General features: G+C 41.7%; 2 protein-coding genes across 7 annotated transcripts in view; one reads left to right on the forward strand and one right to left on the reverse strand.

Annotated features, from left to right (window-relative positions):
• Positions 1–25,126, forward strand: part of ttc38 (tetratricopeptide repeat domain 38) — an 89,773-nt gene that overhangs the window by 12,660 nt on the left and 51,987 nt on the right. For 4 of the 5 annotated variants that reach the window (XM_070550464.1, XM_070550465.1, XM_070550466.1 and 1 more), the window contains exons 12-14: positions 1,271–1,430; positions 1,777–1,850; positions 5,431–17,590. In XM_070550464.1, the coding sequence (XP_070406565.1) occupies positions 1,271–1,430; positions 1,777–1,850; positions 5,431–5,518 (322 nt within the window). In that variant the 3' untranslated portion in view covers positions 5,519–17,590. Of the gene's footprint in view, positions 1–1,270; positions 1,431–1,776; positions 1,851–5,430; positions 17,591–19,643; positions 19,691–25,126 lie in introns of all 5 variants that reach the window. The other variant, XM_070550467.1, reaches the window with a different exon arrangement.
• tspan33b (tetraspanin 33b) overlaps positions 5,818–25,126 on the reverse strand; it is a 64,503-nt gene continuing 45,194 nt past the window's right edge. For both annotated transcript variants that reach the window (XM_054733675.2, XM_015964103.3), the window contains exons 2-8: positions 21,216–21,273; positions 20,084–20,211; positions 19,884–19,958; positions 12,228–12,323; positions 11,716–11,844; positions 7,221–7,382; positions 5,818–6,092 (exon numbers count right to left, since the gene is read on the reverse strand). In XM_054733675.2, coding sequence (XP_054589650.1) covers positions 6,024–6,092; positions 7,221–7,382; positions 11,716–11,844; positions 12,228–12,323; positions 19,884–19,958; positions 20,084–20,211; positions 21,216–21,273 — 717 coding nt within the window. In that variant the 3' untranslated portion in view covers positions 5,818–6,023. The remainder of the gene's footprint in view (positions 6,093–7,220; positions 7,383–11,715; positions 11,845–12,227; positions 12,324–19,883; positions 19,959–20,083; positions 20,212–21,215; positions 21,274–25,126) is intronic.

A 25,126-nucleotide genomic window follows, 5' to 3' on the forward strand; every position in this document is an offset into this window, starting at 1 on the left:
TGGAAGTGTCATGCTAATGATGCTGTGGCTCCTACCACAGATCGCCTGGGTTTGAACATATTGTTTTAGGTAAACCATAAAAGATAGCCCATTAAAATGGATTCCCTAAAGGCCTTTATGCTTTTCAGTCACATAAATTCTTAATACAACTTGTAAGTTAAATTTGCCGTTTTCTTCTTAGCTGGATTTGTAAAAATCGAACAGGTGTGTTCAGCAGCACCTGTTTTAAAATACGTCACCCTTTATTAATGTTGGTGTTTTTTTTTGTAATATTCATTTGTAAATAATGAATATTGATTGGAGTTTATTATTCTCAGAGGTTTTTACATGGTGAGAGAATTTAATGTTTTAATTACAATGAATTAATTAGAAAAAGTAACGCATTTAAAGTTTTACCCCTTAAGCCCAAGCGACTCCCAATTGGGGCAGAAAAGTAGCATTGAAATTTATGCTCAACATGTCATCAAAATGCAATTTTAACAAATCTGCAGAGCCTGGGCTGCAAGACCATATAAACAATTTTTACGTGTTCCAAACACAACTAAAACCACAAATGAATCGTGACAAATCTTTCTTCATGAAGAAGTTATGTTTGTAGTTGGTAGAAAGCAGGCAGGCAGTAACTTTATCCATATGAATTACAGCAGGAGGGACACGCACACATGCTGCATTCATCTTGTAACCCTCAGCAGAACTTCCACTGAACTCTACACTACACCTCTATATATTAGCAGTGCTCTGCTGCCACCTAGTGTTCAGTTCAGTGTACAGCATTTAGGTTCCCCTGGAGGTTTCTTCCTGTTAAAAGGGAGTTTTCCTCTCCACTGCTTGCTTTGTATGAGGATTGCTGTAAAGACACTGACACCAGTCAGTGTCTTGATGCAATCAGCTGGGGTCCTTCTATAGGAAACATTTTAATGATTAGCTTAATGAATTGACCTGTATTGCAATGTTTACTTTGTGAAGTGCCTTTAGATGACCCTTGTCATGATTTGGCGCTATGTTAAAATTTGTTTGAAATGTGATTAATTAAGATTAATTAATTACAGAGCCTCTAGTTAATTTTTTTAATCGAGTCTCAACCCTAGTTTTAACCCTTTTGAAATCAGTAGAAAACCGTTTTAATGCACCTGTGAGTCTACAAAGTGAAGTAACACTTCCAGCTTTTAATTCATTCTAATAGTTTTAAACCACTACATTATTATTATTATTATTATTGTTATTGTTCTTATTATTACATCACTTTTTAAACTGCGACTTCCCTTTACAGGAAACCAGGTGACAATGAGCAACATCAGATGGCTGAGAACATCGGCATACCAATGTGTAAAGCTATGATGGAGTACAACCAGGGTAACTACAACCAGGCACTGGAGCTGTTGTACCCTTTACGTTACCAAATGGTTCACATTGGTGGCAGTGATGCACAGGTAAAGTTCACAGAAATTACTAAAAATCTACTTTCTTGTTGCACTTTAGTGAATTTTGTTGAGCAAAACCCAGATCCCAGTTGTTGTGAAACGTGCCAAACGTCAAATCCACAGTGCTCTCTGAGCTGCAGCTTTTAGGTCCGTGAACATACCTCATACCGCAGTACGAGACTGTGAAGCGCAGTGCACCAGTTTATGAATAATAAATCACTGAGATGGACTTCATGCATTCTATGTTGGTTTCAGACAACCATTCTGAAAGGTTCTGCTGGGAAAACACAGTTTAGCAAAATGGAGCAGATGCACTTTAAGAGGCTTGTTTTTACTTGTTTCTTTACTTTTGCAGAGGGACCTGTTCAGTCAACTACTCATCCACACAGCCTTAAAATCAGACAATAAGCGTCATCAGAAACTAGGAAGGTAATGTACAATTGAATGATTTCTGTGTGACCTTGTCATTTCTGTTTTATGCATTTCTACTTGATGAAGTTTATTTCTATTCCTCTGTAACTTTTGTAAAGAACAACACAGACGTTATTGGCCATTTTCCCCTAAAGGAGCCATTCCTAAACACATTTCCTCGTGCTGTCCAGGATTTAAGTAGCCTGGCAAGCCAGACTAAATAAATGTATTATTTAGCAAGAATTTGGTCTAGTTCACTAGGCTAGGATTTAAGAGTAATTCATAAGTTTTTTGAGGATTGCAAAGTGTCCCGATCCAAATTCAGACTTGAACTCAAACTGGACATTTCAACTGGCCTATTTGAGTTTTTCTAGGCCCAGTGCCAATTTCCCTAAATGATGGCCGCTAATATTTCATAACCAAATCAGATTTTTTTAAAAATTGTTTAATAGTTGTCCAATATGTACCACACCCACACGCATCCATCCATCCATCCATCCATCCATTTTCACCCGCTTATCCGGAGACGGGTCGCGGGGGCAGTAGCCTAAGTCGAGAGGCCCAGACTTTCCTCTCCCCAGCCACTTGGGCCAGCTCCTCCAGGGGAATCCCAAGGCGTTTCCTGGCCAGGTGAGAGACATAGTCCCTCCACCGTGTCCTGGGTCTACCTTTAGGTCTCCTCCCGGTTGGACGTGCCCGGAAAACCTCACCAGGGAGGCATCCTAACCAGATGCCTGAGCCACCTCAACTGGCTCCTCTTGATCTGGAGGAGCAGCAGGTCTACTCCAAGCCCCTCCCGGATGACCGAGCTTCTCACCCCATCTCTAAGGGAGAGCCCAGCCACTTTTGGAGAAAACTCATTTCAGCTGCTTGTATCCGCGATCTCGTTCTTTCGGTCACTACCCAAAGCTCTTGACCATAGGTGAGGGTAGGAACATAGATCGACCGGTAAATTGAGAGCTTCGCCTTCTGACTCAGCTCTCTCTTCACCGCGACAGACCGGTACAACGCCCGCATCACTGCAGATGCAGCACCAATCCACGTATCGATCTCACGCTCCAGTTTTCCCTCACTTGTGAACAAGACCCCGAGATACTTAAACTCCTCCACTTGGGGCAGGACGTCATCCCTGACCCGAAGAAGGCGTTCTACCCTTTTCCGAATCAAGACCATGGTCTCAGATTTAGAGGAGCTGATTCTCATCCCAGCTGCTTCACTCTTGGCTGCGAACCGCTCCAGCGAAAGCTGAAGATCACGTTCTGATGAAGCCAACAGTAGTTGTCCAATGTGTACCACAGACCATAACTTACTTAACAAACACCTACATTTATTTTCTCAGTGTTTAGTTTTAGGAAGTATGTGCCTAAAACTGTGCCCAAAAAGTCCCCATTTGTGATGTCACAATTGGGGAAATGAGAATAGAACCACTTCTAACATGCAAGAAAGCAACTTCTGCTGTAGGGCTAGCAGCTCTAGTCTGAACCCTCCCAGATATCAGAGCTTCTCAGCTAATAGCAGCATGAGCGGGCATGGGTGGGCGTGGGCAGCTTCAGCTTTTTTTCTTAAAGTGATAAACCTCTGAAGCGGCTCATTCTGGAAGGTACTGAAACAGTTGAGAATAAAATTTCTGAGATTTTTTTTATATGAGAGGGATTGTTGTGCAAAGAACTTAATAAACATGTTTTATATCAACCATAAAATTATTATAACTTGGGGAAAGAAATCATGGCCATTTTTCAGTATGCATACTCGTGTACTCACGTCCTTAAGGTGACCAACGATGGCCCAAGTACTGTTCCAAATCCTAAGTACGTATCATGGCAAGTTCGCTCAAAGTGTTCTTGCTCAGCTCATTGTATTGAGAATGCATCAGTGCATCCTTCTGCAGACTTAGGACAACAAAATATCCCATAATGCATTGCATCGCAGACTATTATACTCTGAGTGGCTAAAGAGAAGGCTCGTAAATGTAGTTTTATATCATATATCCAAATAAATAAATGTAAAGTTGTCCATTATTGTAAATAATTGTGTGTAACTTGTAAAATTTGCTGTGTGTATTTGGGGTTTGTTTCAGACTCTTCACAATACGTCAAAATGCTAATTGGCTAACCCACTAACAAAATAAAAGCAGCGTTGCCTTAAATAGCTCAGTTTTGATGAAAAAGAAACATTTTTTCTTCATTTAACAGTAGGAAAAACTAATATTTTATCAGTTTTAACTAAAAAGGGACCAAATATTATACAAGTCACATGCATTCACTGTTATTTTGTTATTTAAGGGACAAACTAGACTTTTATTTATATGCCAAGTCATTTTTTTAACCCTTTCTTTTAGACTTTCATCTTTCTAATTTAGAAAATAAAACGTTAGTACCCGTTTTGACGTACTTGTCCAAAAAAATTCTTCTACAGCGACTGCGGTTTTGGGGCGTTCACCGATCTTGAAAAAACCCGAGATGGGGCAGATAGATCGGTGCACCCCTAGTCTAAACTCTTAGTTCCATGACTCTCTTCTCGATGGAAAGATTTTAGATTTGACTTAGATCTTCTTCTGACATCATCTCATTTCACCAGACTCTTGTGCTTTCTAAAGGCTCGCGTATTATTACTGAGCATTATTAGAGAATTATTAGATCTATTTTCTTATTAGCTGTTTCTTTTTCTGGTTTTCTTGAAGTATTTGTGTAAAAATCTTTGTAGAATATTTTTTTTCTAAAACCACATTACAAGTTACCAAACGGAAAAACATCAATAATAAATAAAATAATTATTAAAATACCTCTTCAGTCTTTTTTGAACAGCTGGAACTCATCATAATATTGCATAGTTACCATGTCCACGAGTGAGGGTAGGAGGGATCGGGAGATCGACAGGCGGATTGGTTCGGCGTCTGCAGTGATGCGGACGCTGAGCCGATCTGTCGTGGTGAAGAGGGAGCTGAGCCAGAAAGCCAGGCTCTCGATTTACCGGTCGATCTACGTCCCAATCCTCACCTATGGTCATGAGCTTTGGGTAATGACCGAAAGAACGAGATCGCAGATACAAGCGGCCGAAATGAGTTCCTCCGTAGGGTGGCCGGGCTCAGCCTTAGAGATAGGGTGAGGAGCTCGGACATTCGGGAGGGACTCGGAGTAGAACCGCTGCTCCTCCAGATCGAAAGGAGTCAGTTGAGGTGGTTTGGGCATCTGGTCAGGATGCCTCCTGGACGTCTCCCCGGGGAGGTGTTTCGGGCATGTCCTGCCGGCAGGAGGCCCCTGGGTCGACCCAGGACATGTTGGAGAGGTTACAACCCCAATCTGGTCCGGGAACGCCTTGGGATCCTGCCGGAGGAGCTGGTGGAGGTGGCCGGGGAGAGGACGGTCTGGAGCTCCCTAGTTGGGATGCTGCCCCCGCGACCCGGAACCGGATAAGCGGAGGAAGACGACGACCATATCTTGACGCTGACCTCCCCACACAGCACTTTTTCTCTCCCATGTTTCTGGGATTTTCTGTCGGTACTTTTATTTTCACAGTTGACTGATTTATTCTCTCAGCTTGTAGTCGCTTTGAATTTGAATTTCTGCTTTTGCTGTGCTGTTGTGCTGCATTTCCCCAGATGTCTCTTGGTGGAGCGTGATGCCGTGAGGCCCAACTCCCCTCTGACCCAGCGTCTGATGAAGAAAGCGCTCGCTCTTCATGTCTAGAGTGACTGCAAAGTGCCCCAGCAGATCCCACATGAAAACATCAGAGTAACCTATAATCTGATGTTCTGTTTTGCATCAAAAAGGCAACTTGGGGGGGGGGGGGGGGCTTGACACTCTTGACCAAATAGCTGGCATCTTAATTTGCAGCTTAGTGGCTTTTTAGCTAAAATACTGATTATTCAAGATGACAGTATGAAGATAATTGCCTGAAAATGTGGAAATTTATAGAAACTGTGAAATAAGCTTCAGAAATGACTGTTTTTTTTTCTTTCTCTAATCAAAACTGCACATCACTGTCATTTGGAATGAGGCATAAATGTATTTTATTCACATTTCAGTACACATTTACATGTTTCTATCAGTATAAAACAGAGCATACACCACAGTGAAGTGCATCAACAATTGTCAAAGGCAGCGGCACAGGAAGAAAAGGATATGCACTCTTGATGTATTTGCACTAGTCGGAGAACTGCCGGTGGTTTTCTTCCATTCACCACCTCCACCCTCAAAGCGCCGCGGTAATCTCGTTTTGGATTTGAGAGATCAGGATTTGGGACAGCACAACGCCGGCGATCTAGAGGACAGCAGCAGCCACTTTAGACTGCAGATCAGACTTGTGCCTGCTCGGCCTGTAACGAGCATCCCAGTCAGTCAGTCCAGTGGCCTGCTGTGTGAGAATGTGGTGTGACAGGCGAACCATTCTGACAGGTGGACTCATAATTTAACATGATGAGCTGACTTTAGATAATAAAAGAACTTATTGCTGTGGGATTTAACGATTCCTGTGGAGAAATCCGTCATGAGTAGGAGAGGACTGCCTGCGCCGTTCCCTTTTAGGCACATAATGCTACATTATTACTCAGTCTACCCCTCAGGTTGCATATACTTTTAATCATGTGATCAATACACAGTTTGCCGTTAAAATCAGATTGCATTGTGCTGAGTTATTGCCTGAGATAAAATTAAAAAGTGCTCAGTTTTTAAATGGATACTAGGTGCTTTTAGCACCGCCTAGTGTTCAGTTAGTGAAAGCAGAAAGGATCTCCCTGTGCGGTCATCCAACTAAGTCTCCCCAGCCTTCTTTAGTGTCTACAGGAGCGGGTCATCACTAAATCCAACAAATCAGCGGTGTTGATGATCTAAAACTTGCTGACAGCAGACTGCAGCGCTGGCATATCAACTGCATTACTAAGTCCAACAGAAAATGGGCTGCCGCTCTGAAGTTGCAAGTGGAATATTTTGGCCACAGGGGGCAGTGGCGGTCTGAGTGGCATTTCGTTAACCTCGTAAAGGGTCATGTTAACACATACTGGCTCAAGAATGTTATTTAAAAATATGAAAAATTAGCAGAGTGTGCCTTTATAACACTTCCTTCCCATTGGCTGTTTTAATCCAGAGTGGGATTTTTAATAGATTTTAGTTCCTTTTATATGGGTAGTAATATTTACAAAATACGTCTGAAGTTTGACGTTCTCAGACAGGTTTCGATTATTTCAGAATTGATGCAGAGTCCTGATTGATGAAGTGTTTCCATATTGACATCCGAATGCACCGTGTGAGTCTGCCTTAAAGCTGTCAGGTCCTGTCTGTACGTTAACTGCACTATCTAGCAAGTCACCCTTTATTTACTTGTGTGATCCTATACAAGTCAGAAACTGTTTCTGGCTAATGCTTATGCATGACCCTTCATGCACGGGGTTACCTGAGGCAACGCCAGACCCAAGGTGAGAGCCCCCACCAGCAACAGATGAGACTCGACCCACATCACTGCTCCGTCTGCACAGCCTACCGAGTAGATTGACTTGTTTGCATCCTGGTAGTTTTGGTTTTGAACTCCAAAACCACACATGGTGTTGATCACTGCCTGTTTAGGAAAAGACAGACAACATGAAGCACACATTCCACCGGGGAGAGAGAGAACAGTACAGAGACTAACGAGTTTGATTAAAGAGAAGAAAGAAGCAGTTTCAGAGCCGTGGTCCATAAAATGGCACGTGCTGCCAGCAGGTGGCAGCACTGCTCTTGTGATGTTTAATTGATTTCTTTTTCTCCAACCATGTTGGAAGAGGTTGCTGTGATCAGTTTTCTGTGTGGCATGATGGTTAATTAATGCTGGTGGGATGATTCAACACCTAAGTTTTCATTTTTACTTTCAAGTGACTTCCAGGCTGCGCTGTTCTGTCTGCTTTGCATGAAAACGTAGTTACACACGTGCCGTGTTTATATATAATATGCATATAAAGCCTGGTGTGCACCATGGTTTCCACACATCTTATTTATGTGTGCAGGCTGCTTTGCATTGGATAATGAGAACATAAATATCATTAATTCTTTGTGAGATTGTCACTGCCAGCTGTACCATAAAGCCAGGTAATGAGACTACATCTGGTGTATCAGGTGACTTACCAACACCATACAGATGTGTTCATTATAGTTCATAAAGTCACATTGTTAGTTTTTGGATAGTTATAGATGCAGTTGTATATAACTATTTGAAATTGCTTTATTTATAAAATTGAATGTGCATAGGCAGCTCATTAAAAGGCAGTTGCACATGTGCAGCAGAAGATTAATAAATCTGGACAAAAAGCTGCACAAATGTTGAGCTGGAGAGATGGGAATAATATTTTTTAACAAATTCTTAGCGTGTTCTTACAAAAATGTGATGCAACTGAGAAGTGAACTTGTGGCCCTGTTCCAGTTTTTTAGTGATCTTTAATCAGGGATTGTTCTAGGGGGTTCCAGGGTGGGCCCGTACCAGCCTGACGGCAAGCTTGGGCCCCCCTCTGTGGCCCCGCTGCTGGAGGTGGAGCTTAAGCATTAATTAGTACAGATTTTTGTGATGATTTAGGTTAATATTAAATGTGGAAGAAAACGTGATACTTAAGCAAGTATTTAATGTCAACGAGACAAATATCCTAAATGTAATCTGAAACTTGAAAAGCTGTTGTGTCCCTAAAGGCATGTTGGTCTAGAACAGGGGTCTGCAACCTTTACAATCCAAAAATCCATTTTCCCTTTCGGTTTATCTGAATGAAACTTGATTAGAGCCTCAACTGTTAAAAGGCCAATTTTAAAAGTCATTCTGTGTTATTAAATATCCGCGTTAGAGGATTACAGTGAAGTTCTCTTTGATTTTCTCAGGTTTGTGACAGAATTCTAGGATTAAAACAAGAACTCTTATTTCCCTTTTCCATAAGGATGCATGAGATTTGCAGTTATTTTTAAAAATCCAACATTTGTAAGAGATGTCTGGGACGTTATATTTATTGAAAACTGTGTCAAACTTGTAATTAAAATTTCATTTTGATGTGAAAATTCAATGCAGTTAATCCATAAAAACTGCAAAGCTGCTTTAACTTATTTGTTCTATCTATATTTAAAAAAATGTATTTTATTTTTTTCTATCCAAAGTTAAGAGCCACAGTAAACACCCGTGGCTCCATAGCTGCAGGTTGCAGACCCCTGGCTTAGAAAGTCTTGTCTTCAGTTGTAAAATAGGGATTAAATGTACATCTTTGTTTAAGCATATGTTTTCTTTAATTGCCATCCAAATGCAACCAGTTTTTAATACATTGCAACCTTTGTATGCTAACCCTAACCCTAACTGACCTGCAGAACTCCAGTCACATTAGAAGGTAAAGTGTGCTTCCAGTCATTTTGTGGGGTTTTATGAGGCCAGCTGTTTTTCAGCCAACTGTCCACAGGTGCAGACTCACTGTTGTTGCCTTCAGGCAACAAGCTGTTGGAGTTTTGACAAACTCGTGCCCACGTCCAGTCGACTTTAAACAAATAGTTTTTTGTCACAGTCAGGCGGCTGTGGCTATTTCATCACAGATCATTAACTATGAGGCGTGGAAGTAAATTAGAAGTTTTATGGATTGTTTTTTTTTAAATATTCATATTAATCATCATTATGAAATATCTTAACTAGGGGTTTATGCATAAAATATAAGGAAACCTGTCATTCACATTTGCCATCATCACTCTGCAAATGCTTTAAACCACCTCTAAGCTCTTTAGAGTTTGCTAACGTAGAAACAAGTGTTTTTGAAATGTTTCAGTTTTTATGATTGATAATGTTTCAAGATTTCTGGAGGTGGAATTTTTCTCTTTGAACTTTGTCTCCTTGGATTTTCTGTCAAAGATTAAAAATGAGTTGGAAAAATAAAAATAACACAGTCAAAGGGCAAAGAAAAACAAAAAACGTGTTTCTGTGTAAATGTTATTAATAATTACTCTTGCTCCTTTTGGATTACTTCCTGAACAACCTGTTTAACAAAAATGCCATTATGTACCACATGACTGATGGGCTAACGGCTAGTTAAAATCACAATCAGTAACAAAAGGATTTTATGCCATCTTAAAACAACTCAAGTGTTAAAAATGTATTTTCTTCTTGATTTGACCCTGGATAAAACAGAATTGCTACATTTTGCTGCTGCTTTAAATAGTTTCTTGTGAATAATAATTAGTGAAAAATTATAAAGTTTATAAAAGTGTTGTTTCATAATCTGTCAGTATGTAAAGCATTATCATTGTTATTAGGATTGCCATTAGAATCTGGATTATTTGAGGCCTGGAGAGAATTTAGAATTTATTGAACATCTTTTTTTTTTGTTCTTTGAGACTTTTTGGTGGCTGAACAATAATAGATTTGGGGGGCTTGTCCGGGATACAAACCTGGGACTTTTAAACCACCAAGCAAGTGTCATACACCTTGATAATTTAAAGAATGGAGTTGTTTTATGACAAAAGCAATACGTGGCCATTATGTTGTCACTTGAACTAGCCATTAGCTCATCTGTCCTATAGGAAATTAACTTAATTTTCTGAATTAATTCTTTTAATTAAGTAATTCATGATGGGGTGAAGAAACATTTTAATACAGGAGCATATGTTAAAATGGTCATTCTTTCAGAAAATCAGGAAAAAAAACTAAAGATGACAACAAAGGTCATGCAATACTCCACCTCAGCTGGAATTATGGGCTCGGCACACGGCGCGAACGACCACGATCAGCAAAATTCGTCACCGTCGCTTTTATTACCGGACACACGGGAGGCGACCCGTGGCAAAGCCGTCGATGTGTTCTGTTGCATGGCGAAATCTAATCTTCTGTTGTTTTGATTGGCTGTGTCAAGTTGGAGGGAATTAAGGTTATTTAAGCGGTTCAGAGTTTAAAAAGCGGTAGATATGATGTTTCACAAGGTGCTGCTAGAGTTATGCGGCTCTGGTGCAGGAGGCGCAGGGCAAAGAGGTGCCGGTTGCGGCGGTGAAGGTGAACGGGACCATGGTCATGGAGGCTGGTGTGTGCTTCCAGCCTGGCAGCAGGCCTGTGCAAGCAAGGCGCCGACATATACTAGTTATATTCACCAACAATTTCCCATGCTGTGGCCTTTTTCTGAATATCTCTATATTCTATGGTAGAAATATTGTACAGTTCTGGGAAATCCGTCACAGCAAGTATCAACTTCTCCATTGGGCCATTCCCATCTGTACCGGGTCGGCCCGGGCCGGGTAGCCCCAGTCGGCCCCATCCTGGCCCGGTTGATTCCACACATCCTTGTCTTAAGCCCATGTGGACTGATTCTACCCACCAATCAGAGGCTTGCTCTAATGGAAGGTGTGAATTTGCTGTCAGCAGTGGGTGTGTTGGCCCTGGTCGGCCTGAAGCAGACCCCCTCGAGAAGAGGGCTGAGAATGAGCCTTTGTTGGCCCGGAAAAATACCAGGCCACCCAGATATGTAAACAACCTACGCTACCCGGACCGGGCCGACCCGGTACAGATGGGAATGGCCCACATGTTTGCTCTGAGATGTACGGAGCATCCTGTCCGCTCATTGGCCAGTGAATGAAACCTACCGTTGATTGGTCCTCGTTCGAGCGACAACGATGAAAAGTTGAAAATATTTTAACTTTCTGGGATTGCGTCGCTGGGTCGCCTGTGCATGACACGTGCACGAGCGCAAAATTTCACACACATGCATTTCGCTTAGTAGGAGGGAGACCCGCGATTATCGCTTTGTCGCGCATGTCTCATTGAAAATGAATGGAGGAGAGGCGATGTTGCCTCCCGTGTATCAAGCCCATTAGCCCCTTTTGAAGCTGTGTTTACCTATTTTTGATTGTGTGCTTTCCATTATTCATACATTTCTACGTAGAACTTTGTGAAACCAACTTCCGCTAAAACTCACCTCTCCAGGAATGGGAGTGCAGCAGGAGTACGGCACCGCACAGCGCTCAGAGCTCGGGTTTTCATTTGTACAATTAAAGTAGAGGTTCCAGGACCAGTCGGTGTAGTTGTTCCACCCACAGCATTTAAACTAAGGAGAATAGAGAGGACGAGCGCCACACAGGTGTTACTAAATTTGTGTTTGTTCATCCTGCCCGTCTGGGCTTCCACCACGGGAAACCCCAGGCTCCCAGTTGCTGCCAGTACGTGCAGATGGAAGAGGGAAATCTCATGAGGAATCCCACGAAGGTACAGGAAGTGCACGCAGGTTTAACCTGTTGAGTGGAAAATGCTCACCAAGGCCAAAAATAAATGAAAATAAAATCTACAGCTCATGTGGTCACTGGCTGTGTCACCTCACTTTAGTTTTCAGACATGTTCAATAGGTCAATAGCTGTGATTAGTCTGAAGACTTGAGCGATGTGGATAGATTCAGACACGCACACTTTATCAAAGTGGAATCTGCCAGAGCACCTCTTTCTGGATGTAATCCATAAAGTTCTGCAGATCCAAGTCGTCCCTGTAGTGCACGATAGCTTTCCTCGCAAACTTCCCCAAAGCATCCCGCGTCTAAAGAGGAGAGAATGTAGAAATGTGTTAACATTTATGAGTTTTAAAGAAATGAAGTCTTGTATTGTAAAACCTCCCAGGATTCCTGGCGCTGGTAATTACACAGGGTGCATTAACGGTGAATTGCTAAGTGCCTTTTGGCATAACCTCCTTTCAGCAGATGCTCTAGAAATCCTAACAGAGCTTATAATTGAACATTGCAGGGATCATTTCAAACTCAAGTTAACACGGGCTCCAAAGAGCTATCACGGGGTAATCAGGTGACTTCTCTGCATTTTAGAGACAGTTTTTTGTACATAGTTGAGATTTGAATACAAATCTAAAGTACGACCTTGTAGCTGCAGATCTTTTTGTTTCTTTTAAAGCCATACTAGCATATTTAGTGTTAACTTCTACTGGAAAAGGGAAAGAAAATGAATATTTATGCTTTAATGGCTTCATGTGTTTTAGTCATTTAAAATAAAAGGAAATACTCGCCACTATATTGGGTACACCTGTGCAATTGCTTGTTAACGCAGATAACTAATCAGCCAATCACATGGTGGCTGCTGAATGCATTTAGGCATGCTGACATGGTCAAAGCGATCCACTGCAGTTCAAACCGAGCTTTAGAACGGGGAAGGAAGGTGATTTAATGACTTTGAACGTAACATGGTTGTTGGTGCCAGACAGGCTGATCTGACTATTTCACAAACTGCTGATCTTCTGGGATTGTCACGCAAAACCATCTCCAGGGTTTACAGAGAGTGGTCCGAAAAAGGGAAAGCATCCAGTGAGCGGAGGTTCTGGGGGCAAAAATGTCTCGTTGATGCCAGAGGTCAGAGGAGAATGGCCAGACTGGTTCGAACTGATAGAAAGACAAATAACCACTCGTTACAACCAAGGTATGCAGAAGAGCATCTATGAATGCACAACACGTCGAACCTTGAGGCGGATGGGCTACAGCAGTAGAAGACCACACCGGGTGCTCCTCCCACCTCAGCTAAGAACTGGAAACTGAGGCTACAATTAGCACAAGCGCACCAAAATTTGACAACGCAAGACTGGAAAAATGTTCTGTTCTATCTGGTCCAATGAATCTCGATTTCTGCTAAACATTCGGATTGTAGCTCAGAATTTGGTGTCAACTAAATGGAAGCATGGATCCAGGCTGGTGGTGGTGGTGTAATGGTGTGGGGAACACTTTCTTAGCACACTTTGGACCTCTTAGTACTAGCCGATCATCGTTGCAACGCCACAGCCTACCTAAGTATTGTTGCTGACCATGTCCACCCCTTTATGATCACAGTACCCATCCTCTGATGGCTACTTCCAGCAGGATAATGCGCCATGTCATACAGCTCTAATCATCTCAGACAGATTTCTTGAACATGACAATGAGTTCACTACTCAAATGGCCTCCACAGTCACCGGATCTCAATCCATTAGAGCACCTTTGGGATGTGGTGGAATGGGAAATTTGGACGTGCAGCCGACAAATCTGCAGCAACTGCGAAATGCTGCCATGTCAATGTGGACCTTGTTGAATCTATGCCACGAAGGACTGAGGCAGTTCTGAAGGCAAAAGGATCTAATCCGGTCCTAGCGAGGTGTGCCCAATAAAGTGGCCAGTGAGCGTATGTTGTCTTGAATATAATGATGTGAAGTATGCCTTTTTCATGAATAGAAACATGAGACCACATCGTGTCATAAAGAGATGAAGGTAAACGATGCCTCCTGCAGCATTAGCGCTGACCACATCTCACATCTGTGAATGCAAATAATGACGAAACATCATCTTGTCTCCTTTTTGTGGCATGCATCTTTTCAGCAGCAGCAGCAGCAGCGCACAACAAATACAAACAATATTAACCCAGTACACAGCTTCCTCTCACCGGTAGCTGCTTGAACGCAACAATTTGTAATTATGTGATTTTCATCAGCTTCTTCTTGGGAACTGAAAAAAACAAAACAAAGAGAAGAGCTCTAAATAAATTAATTAGATTTAATAATCTGTAATGAGTTTACACGGCGTTGTTTCTGCGTTTAGAAACTCCCTTAAAGTTGGTTAGAATTTATTGCCCAAACCATACTTTGAAATTGCCTTTTAATTTCCACAGCGTGAACGTATGATGTTCTGCTGTTCCATCTTTTTAGATTTTAAAGAACACGCCGAGTCCAGCTGCAACAAATGCTAATAGAGGCGATCCATGCTAACAAGCCGCTGAACTTTAAAGCTTTATTAGAGTATGAATGAACCTGAGTTGTTTGCTGAAGGCCGCCTGGACGGTTAGAATCATTTATGTTGATAAATATTATCTTGAAGTAGTTTTACTAAAGTGAGTGAGGGTGAAACATCAGTCTTTACTCTTTTCCTCCTTCTGGTTCCATGTTTCCATGTGGCGCGGGGGGCATTAGCAGCAAAGTCTCCTTTAAGGGATCTGTTGAAACGGAACATTTGGTTCCACTTTGAAGTGCCGGTGCGTTTGAATCGTTTAGCGAGGAAGGATGCTGAGAGGGTTGTTAAACTGCTCTGTTTAGCAGCAGGCAGTCCAGGCGCTGACAGGGAACACAAGGGACAGGAGAGGTATTATCAAGCACCTCGCCGCCCCGCACTGATGCTGGGGAACGCTGCCACTGCTGGCTGTTGTATTTTTATTCTCAGTGGACTCTTAATGGGATACCACTGGAGGGGATAAGTACATAATAGACGACACTTTCACTGCCAATACTGGGAAAGAAGATGATTACTTGTATTTTATAATGTAACGTCTTATTGTTTAATGAATTTGTTATTGTTTTGTTATTTTAAATAAACAGAAATTTTCTAAAAAGTACTAAAAATACTCTCAGCACACGAGGCCTACTCACATGACCCTTTACAGCCCAAATTATGGAATCTTACAAATAATAAATAAAAATCTAGTTATTTTTCAACTTAGCTAATTTTCTGCTGATAATATATGTATTTATCAGCAGAGGTGTGACCAAGTCACGTCTTTGCAAGTCACAAGTAAGTCATAAGTCTTTCCAGTCAAGTCTCGAGTCAAGTCCAAGTCAAAGACAACCAAGTCGAGTAATGACTTGGAAGTCCAAGTCAAGTCCAAGTCCTTAACTTTGACTTTTCAGGTCATATTCAAGTCATCTGTCCAACTTCAATTTTATGACAATGATAATAAATAAATTACAGAAATAAACTTCTTAAAGCTTAATTTATTTGCTCAAACAAGCAGAAAGTGCAACTGAAACTGATTACAAGCCAAGTCCTGCTGCATTCAGCAGTACAAGATCAAACCCAGAATGAAGATTTATTTATGATTTTTGTCCATGTCATACCACTTTTGTGCTAAAAGATCAAAAATGCTCAAGTCATCATCAAGTCAACAGATGCAAGTCGATTCAAGTTGCAAGTCACTGGCGTTCAAGTCAGAGTCGAGTCGTAAGTCTTTATAGATTTTATCAAGTCAAGTCAGAAGTCATTAAAATAATGACTAGAGTCCAAGTCATGTGATTCGAGTCTACACCTCTGCTTATCAGTTTAACTCCCCAGTGAGTGGGATGGCTGCTTATTGACCCTTTGCACGTGACGTCACGGCACTCATGTGACCGCCCCCTTCGCCATGATGGACGGCAAAAAGGCAGTTAACACCCGTTGAAACTCCAGTGAAGGTAGTCAAAACAAGCCAGTTTTATCGCTTTTATTTAGTTGATTTGACAGTAAAATGGTTTTAGCTTGCTGCGTGGTTGGCTGCACTAACAGACAAGGATGTAAACTTAACTCGTTTTGTTTTTTTAATAACTTTGATGAGACTGAGGGTGGAGGTGAACTGCAGTGATCAATCAAGCTGAGCAGCCCTCAGATTCGCAGCGAACATGTTTTTCCCGGGTAAGATTAACGTTTGTTTATTTCACGAGGAAGACAGGGACAGGGATAAATGTGATGTGTTTATACAAGTTATTGATAATCCTGATGGATGGATATTTCACCACGGAGGATGCGTGCCGTCCAATGTAGTGAGACAATTACGTATTAACAATATTAAAGCTCCGATGTATGATTACGCGTGTTAAAATTATGTTATTTATTCATATGAGCATCTCCGTTCAGAGATCTTCTATTCCGATGACACCACCAGCAACAGGAGCTGGTAGGGATCCGGACTTTTACAAAAAACAGCTTTGGTGTAAAGTGAAACGCTGTTTATAACATAATGTTATAAATCCAGCGGGGTGAATTTAGGCAAAGTTAGCAACATGTTTACATCGGTGAACAGCTGCATAGAGAAGGTAAGCTAACGTTGGTAAGCTAGTTAACATACCACTCTCTATGAGCCCCCGCTAGATGCGCTACCTCTTCTGATAACTGAACTGGGCATGAACTAGTTGAAGGAATGCTGGAGGAGTTTGTTTTGATCGCAAAAACAATTTCAGACTCTACTTTTCCCTTTGTTTAGTACTGTTTTTTTTAAAAGAACTTTTATTGAACCTTTGTAAAACGAACAAAAACGACTACATTTCAAAAATTGTTAGCAGAATGACATTACAGAGTAGCTCCAAAGTTCGTGTTCATCTTAACTTTCATTTTGTACCTACAATTCAATTTGGTATAGTAAAAAGACAATAAACAAAAAAAAAAAAATAGAACATGAAAGGATACAAATAAGACAGCATGAAAAAACAAATTATGTGAATATAAATAAAGTTTTACAAGGGGGGAGTTAAAGAGCAAACAAGGTCAATTGTGTATATCATCCAAAAAGCAGTTAGAGATTAGTGTTCATAATGAAATCATAAAGCTTTATAGCATTGGGGGTGGACATTTTTTTGTTTAGTACTGGTGTCGCTCACCGTTTACATGCTTTTGCCGTCCAACATGGTGGGCCCACGTGATGAGGTGACGTAGGTGCAAAGGGTCAATACTAAGCAGTCCAGGTCCATCCAACAGGTGAACTAGGCAGCCAAACTGCCCACACCACCGTCAGTTCACCCAAAGAAAAAAAGCATAACGTTCTGCTGTCCATTTATATCTGTTGTGCAATATATACATATAAAAAAAAAGATTACGCTAATTTACTAAACCAAGCTAGTGATATTCCCATCCAGCTCTCTTCAATCCCACTCTGAGCTCGACTGCCTGCCCTGTTCTGGTCAGAACCTGCTAGCAGACACGTGGGAAGGATGGTCGGATTCTGTGTGCAAGGTGCAAACGGCTAAACTTGAGGAGGATGCAGCAGCAGAAGCCACCAGGGGCCTCGTTTTGAGACAGAGAAAAATAACAAAAGAGAGAGGTATGTACTTTTGATTAGATTTGTTGTATTTTTCAAAATCGCTGATTAGCATTTAACCGTGCTAGCCAGCAGTAGCGAAATTATCGTTAATTAGCAACATAGGGTGGCACGTCACGTTGTTTCTCACCAGTTTTTCTGCTACCTTCTAACCTGTTCAGTGTCCCGTTTTAGCCTGGAAATTCCCCATTGCTCCCCATTTCCCCACTCCCTTCCTTATATTTTCCCCGGAAAATCCCCCACTTCCTCCCCACTGAGACCCGACAGACGAGAGGCTGCCAGAGTGCTCTGCACCTAGCCCAGTGAACTAGACCAAATTCTTGCTTTAAATAATAAATGTATTTAGTCCAGCCTGCCGGGCCACTCTGCACCTGACAGCGATGCAAAGTAGCTGCGTTCATGGTGAACAAACGTTCTCCTACCACAGAAATAGAGCTGTTGGTCAGACCATTTATGGTTAATGATGTATTGAAATGTTTACTTTGAAGTGCCTTGAGACGACTCTTGTCATGATTTGGTGCTATATAAATAAGCTAATGGAAATTGAATTAATTTCATAATGTAATTATAAAATAATATAGCAGAAATATAAATATATCTTACTACCTGTGCATCCTCCACCATGTGGGCAGTAGGCATGTTTAGTATTAGATATGGTGTCGGTACAGGATCTGCTTGGGTGCAAGATCGGCTCAGGGTCCTTGGCTTCGACTGCCGATGAGGTCAAAGTACGGCAATCCCACTTGGACAAAATACACTACACATCTATACTGTTGGAAAGAATTGAGCAGTTTCGTTATTAAAATAATGTTTCTTAAGACGTAAGTTTGTGTTTATGATGGTATTTGTAAAATAAAACACTATTTTATTCATAATGTTGAACTCCTCTGAGCACATTCCTTGAAGGATCATAGGTATTAGCAACACCTGTGAAATTGTATTTGTAGGAAAGAAGTGTGTCCCGTTTATTGAAGTATTTTGCGTTTAGAGTTTTTGACGTCTTGTCCATGCGTAGTTCAGTTACGCTCATAGCTGCTAGCCAAAACTCTGGAGTTAAACGTTTTCTGGCTTTACTAAAATACCTGTCTGTACTTATTTGAGTGATGGTAGTTTTACTTTCTATTAGACTCCAAATGTAATCATTTGGCACATTTCTAATTTATAATTTGTAATAATGTAATCGGTGATATTAGCATTAGCATTCCTATCGGTTTTTCCACGTATATTAGCATTGCGCTAACCACTCGCTGCCAAATTGCAGCCTTTGCGATTAGAAAATCTCCTTTTGTCACATCGCAATTTAATTGCACATGCAGTTAATCGTTCAGCCCTAATATACATGCAGCTCTATGCTAAAAGTGTATTTTCAAAGAGGTAATGATGGATTTCTTTGTAAAAGTTGTCCATCTTTCCAACAGAAAGATTTGCCTGGACCAACGTAACGTGATAACAACGTAACGTGATTACGTAATTCCGTAAGGTTCATGTTCAGCCAATCAACTACTTTGACGTCTTCGGCAGTCGACGGACCCCGAGCCGATCTTGCACCTGAGCAGATCTCGTACCGACACCGGCAGGTTTAGAAGCCTGTGAAGCACTTTGGTGGCATGCTCTTGTCTGTAAAGTGCTACATGAATAAAGGTCGAGTCGAGAATGAAGGTTTACTAACAGTGATACTCTATCAGGATATTTAATATTTTATTTTATATAATTATTTATTAGAATAATTTTAAATGCAAAAAAAAAAACAATGCGTAGAAATGAACCACATGCTGCTTGTCTGTAATTTTTGAGGATAGTCTACAAAAGGTTAAAAGTGGAGCGGTTGGATGTGACTTTGAGACAAAACCGAAAAAGCTGCAGAAAATTGCATCAGAAGTATGATTTTTGTATCTAGAAGAGCAAAAATCAAAGTCAACAATAACATTTTTGTCAGTCAACAAAACAAATACAAAATTGGCATTTCAAATTTTATAAATAATTTGCACAACCTTGTTATTTCCCCTGGGAAGTGTTGTATATATCTTTCTGTTTAGTTTCCATGTTTGCTTTGCAGCGAATGTTTTCAAGACATTTCCCTGAAGGGCTTGGGGGAGTCAATCGGTGAGTTCGGATGCCTGCCTTATTAAGTTGTGTAGTTTTTAAATGTGCAGAGGGTCTAAAAACTGTGAAAGACCACACTAAATCAATGGCAGCTGATAGTGGTGCGGTTGTAAAGAGCATTGGGCGCTAAGTGGCCTCGTATTACAGAAGGAGTCAGCTGGAAGACAGAAATACCCCTAAAGAGTGTCGGTACCTGATCAGAGTAAAAGAAACCGAGGACTGCTATAGCCAGCTGAGTGAGGAAGACGAGCGTCAGGCAGAAGGAAAACTAAACAGAAGGAAAAGTTACTGACAAGTGACAGATTTGAAGAATTATTTTTGAAGAATTATTTTAGAGTAATGTTAGCCACCAAACGCAGCCCGTGTTCCTAATGTGTGTGTTTGGGCGATTACTGTCTTGAGGAGGTGAATGTTCTCTCTGAGGGCGCCGATGCAGCCGCAGAAAGTGATGAAGAACATGACCACCCCCACCACAATTAGGATGACGGCTGGGTCGATCAGGAACGTGTCCCGCACGGTGTCTGGCAGAAAAATAGAAAAGAAAAAAAGGTTCTAGTGCTGTCCTTTATTCACACCTTTACTTCCTGGTCCAGTTCTCTACCCTCATTTCACATCCAGGACAGCGTTTACACATGTTGCCTCGTCTCCCACTCTTGACAGTTTAAAACCACCAATGATGATTGGATTTCAAAGGATTATGCACAATGCAGAGTTACCATCAGTGGGATTAGTCCCAGGGTAATCTCTTCTGTTCATCATCTAGCACACTGCAGCTAACCACTAAAACATTCTCCCTCTCCTGATAATAACTTTTTGCTTTCCTTGACGTTGGATGTGCTACTACTAGTTCATCCGTTTAATTATAGATCCACTAGGATAAATACAATAAAGTTTATCTTTCACCAAATACAATATTTACTAAGAAATCACAATATAACTATAGACACATTACTTTGTCTTTGTGTGTGTGTGTGTGTGTGTGTGTGTGTGTCTGCTCTGTCTTCTCGATCCCCAGTGAGTCGTGGAGGATGACTGCTTATACTGAGCCAGGATCCTCTGGAGGTTTCTTCCTGTTAAAAGGGAGTTTTCCTCTCCACTGTCGCTATATGCTTGCTTAGTATGAGGATTGCTGTATAGTCACTGACACTAGTCAGTGACTTGATGCAATTTGCTGGGTTCCTTATATAGGAAACATTATTTCTGATTGGCTTAATGAACTGACCTGAATTGGAATGTTTATTATGTGAAGTGCCTTGAGACGACTCTTGTTGTGATTTGGCGCTATATAAATAAAATTGAATTGAATTCAATTGAATTGAATTGTTCATCCATAAACTCCATATATCAGGAAATTAAAAATGAGAAATGAGACGACCCAAAAACACCTGCATGAGACTACAGCTATATTATTCACTGTGAAAATAAGAGCTAAACCCCCTGTGTAATAAACAGAAATTCTTTATTTTGCTGTAATACAAATGAATAGTATTCTAAATGATTTTCCTGATGGGGAGCATGTAAGTACCTGTAGCTTTTTGGACTTTAGCATACACCCCGATTCCAACGATCAGCAATGAGAAAACCTGCAGGAAGATAGAAGTTGTTTTTCATACGGAGGTAAAAGCTGGCACACTGATTCTTTTAATTACTCTCATGGCTGCTAAAGCTGTCACCAGAGCTGCTTGACAATTTCAAAATCAGGTACTTATAAACTGGCAAAAGGGTTGCTGAATGAGAACATGGAGAATGAGCCAACACTTGGCTGCAGACTAGAGGAAATCTTTACGTCCTGTTTGTCTACGTTCAGTTAAAACTGATGTTGTTTAGGTAATATTAAATTAGTGATAAGAAACCTCCTTTCTTATGCTTTGCTGCATCGTCCTGTCTGCAGCATTCTGAGTTTTCACAGGATTTCTGCTTCTGCACTGGTTTTCTCCGGCATGTCAGGTTTATTGGGCCATAAATGTGAGCGCGCATGGTTGTATGTCTCTATGCATTAGGCTTGTCTGTGTCAGCCCTCTAGTGCACCCGTGCAAAACAAGATGGAGAAGCTGCATAACATTTTTCACTAAAGTCTCTCCTTCTCAGGCAAGAGGAGTTAAAGTTAAAAGGAAACTTAGCTGGATAATAACAAACTTGATAAAAGAACTGTTTCCACCAAGGATTTAACCTCTTTCCACAGTTGCCTCTGACAGAGCGCCCGAGTGCATGAGACTAGGGCTGCAACAAACGATTATTTGGATAATCGATTAATCGGATGGGGTCTCGACACGATTAATCGATTAATCGGATTCAGGGGTGGACATTAACTTCAAAACCAACTGGCCAGCCGGGCCGGTAACTCTGAATATTTACCGGCCCCGCCAAGAATCTACCGGCCCCGCTGGTCAGCTGCCAAAACGAGTCAAAATAACAACTGAACCATTTTAAATGTAATAAACCTTTATTTTGTACACATTCACAAACATAATAACGTATTCAAGTTTGAATTTGTTTGTTCCCTCAACAAAACTTGATTTTGTCGTTGCATACTTCTGGCATACAACGCAGTACATCACCAACTCCGCTTTGCTGTACTCGAGCCATTGGCTGTGTTCGAGATGAGCCACTTCTGCGCAGATTAGACCAGCAGTGATCGGCGAGCAGTGCATGCCGGTTAGATTTGTGTCCGAATTGACGCCGACTTGCTCTGACGTCATGCATACGTAGACAACGATAACCTCGTGAGATCAAGGCGGCCGCAAATTTTGGAGCAAGGCGCTGCAGTTGCTCTCCACCGGCTGCAAAACCTAGAGGATGACGGGAAACGCCTGGCTCTCACCTGATCTAAGATCTGATTGGTTCATATTTTGATCCAAACATCCGGTGGTAGAACATGAAATGTTAGTTGTTCACATGTATTCTGTAAATCATGTTACGTTGATGATGACAACAATATAGGCCATAAAGAGAAATGTGTTTTTTCTTTTGTCACGTTTATGAGCACATTGAAGCTGCAGCTGCTAACCTTCACTTATTACAGTCATGTTTTCATAAACAATATATGGTATCCACAAGCACATGAGCATGTTTCAGCTGCTAACAGGCACCAGAATTAAAATTGAACAAGTGTGAACGCTAACGCGATATCTTCAACCACCGTCACCCCCGAGCTACACATGCAGGAAAATCCAAGAGATTCAACTGGCAGAAACAACTGGTTCACACCATAGTCTCTCTCTCTCTGTCTCTCTGTCTCTCTGTCTCTCTCTCTCTCTCTCTCTCTCTCTCTCTCTCTCTCTCTCTCTCTCTCTCTCTCTCTCTCTCTCTCTCTCTCTCTCTCTCTCTCTCTCTCTCTCTCTCTCTCTCTCTCTCTCTCTCTCTCTCTCTCTCTCTCTCTCTCTCTCTCTCTCTCTCTCTCTCTCTCTCTCTCTCTCTCTCTCTCTCTCTCTCTCTCTCTCTCTCTCTCTCTCTCTCTCTCTCTCTCTCTCTCTCTCTCTCTCTCTCTCTCTCTCTCTCTCTCTCTCTCTCTCTCTCTCTCTCTCTCTCTCTCTCTCTCTCTCTCTCTCTCTCTCTCTCTCTCTCTCTCTCTCTCTCTCTCTCTCTCTCTCTCACACACACACACACACACACACACACACACACACACACACACACACACACACACACACACACACACACACACAGAGGAAAAGATAGAGAGGAAATGGAGGACAGGTAGTTAAAAGAAAAACTACAGCTGAGCCGAGGCGCGCCTCGAATGGGGCGCGTCTGATCTGAACTGAGCAGCGGCCGGATTTTGTGAGCAATTCGCTTCTCGGGGCTTCGGGCGCTTCCGCGGCCGGTGTGTCCCCGGCGAAACGCCGGCTTTCAGCCACTCCCCCCGCTGCTTCCGTCTTCTCTCGCCTGTTTTCCAGGCGATGCGCTGCTCAACTCGAACACGGCCATTCTCTGCGCCTCCCGTCTTCTTTAAACCACCAAGTCGTTCCACCTACGCACACGCTTCTCTGCTTCATACCGTTTCGAACTGTCTCGCTTCTCATCACCAGTTTTAAAGTGTTTTGCCGGAGATTTCATCAAGAAATCCCATCCCTGTGGTGGCGCGATCTCCCTGCGTGCTTGTGTGTTTCTAGCGTGGTTCCACTTCGTCTTTAACAGTGAACTTATAGTTCACGTGACTATAACTAGAATGTGCAGTACGTGCACGAATCGTACAAGTGCAGTACGTGGCTAGAGGCGCGCAGGTTCACGCGCGCGAAACGAAAACGGCGGCTTCCTAGGGCGGGGCCATGATGTAGGTGAAAGCCGGTGTGTAAATGACAAATAAGGCTTGGGCGCCACGCGGGCGGTAAGTCGTCAAGTATTTATCGCCCGACGAGAAAATTTAGCGCCATTGGCGCTCGGGCGCTTTAAAGGTCCACCCCTGGGATTACATGGGGAAATTTTTAAAAACTGCTAGGGAAACGTTATTTCTCTCCTTCCTTCACTTTATTTAACACAACATTATTAGAAAACAGTTCAATAGCAGAAAAACAACATGCCATCACCTAAATTATCTTATAAGGTGTATAGACAGCGACCCTAAGCTACATCTATCTGTGACCTAAAATGCTTGGTCCAAGTTAAACAGCTTAAGGGCAATTCTCATCTGTTTTGTTTGATCTCATCTGTAGACATTTATTATAACTGGGGATGTCAAACAACTAATTTTTAAATGTAATTAAACATAGGCTTTGAATTAATCAAAATTGATCACTATTTCCAAAAATGACTGAAAAAATAAGTTGTCCCACACTCCATGGAAACTTTCAGAGAATCCACAAATAGTGGCTTTCAAATGGTTTTGTTACTTTCAGCAAGTTTAGAAAAGAAGCAGATGAGACAGCATGTCTGATAATTTAGTTTTTCATCTGATAATATTAGAACATGTCAGTAATGTCTGAGGGGCCTTTATAAACACCATATAACTAACACTACTGGAGAGGGTATGAATTACACTGAGGCTTCTGGGGAGCCCAGTTATGGGGGGGTGGGGGGGGGGGCATTTTGCCTTGGCCCCCAAAATGTCTTGAAACGGCCATGGGTGTGTGACTGAGTGTTGAAGGTGACCTGAATAGTATCAAATTTATAAATATTACATGTGTGTAACTTATTGTTTTATAGGTAAAAACGTGTAGTGGAGATAAATCTACATTTTACTTTTCAACAATTTGTTTTGTTTTCTTGTTTTTATTTAACTATTTTCCTGTCCTGTCTGTCTCTCATCTTCCTGCATCTCCTCTTAATTCTCCAGAAAAACTGCTGCCTGGATTCTTACTTTTTCACCTCATCAGTTACTTCTGAGCAGATCAAAGGGATCTCCTGACAGCAAAGCGCAGAGCGCGTTTTCGATGCTGCGTCAGTGAGGTGAAATCACCGCAGCACAGGTGATGAGCTCCGCAGTAGCGCGCTTCAGGC

Source organism: Nothobranchius furzeri, chromosome 4, assembly GCF_043380555.1.
Source record: "Nothobranchius furzeri strain GRZ-AD chromosome 4, NfurGRZ-RIMD1, whole genome shotgun sequence".
Lineage (NCBI taxonomy): Eukaryota > Metazoa > Chordata > Actinopteri > Cyprinodontiformes > Nothobranchiidae > Nothobranchius > Nothobranchius furzeri.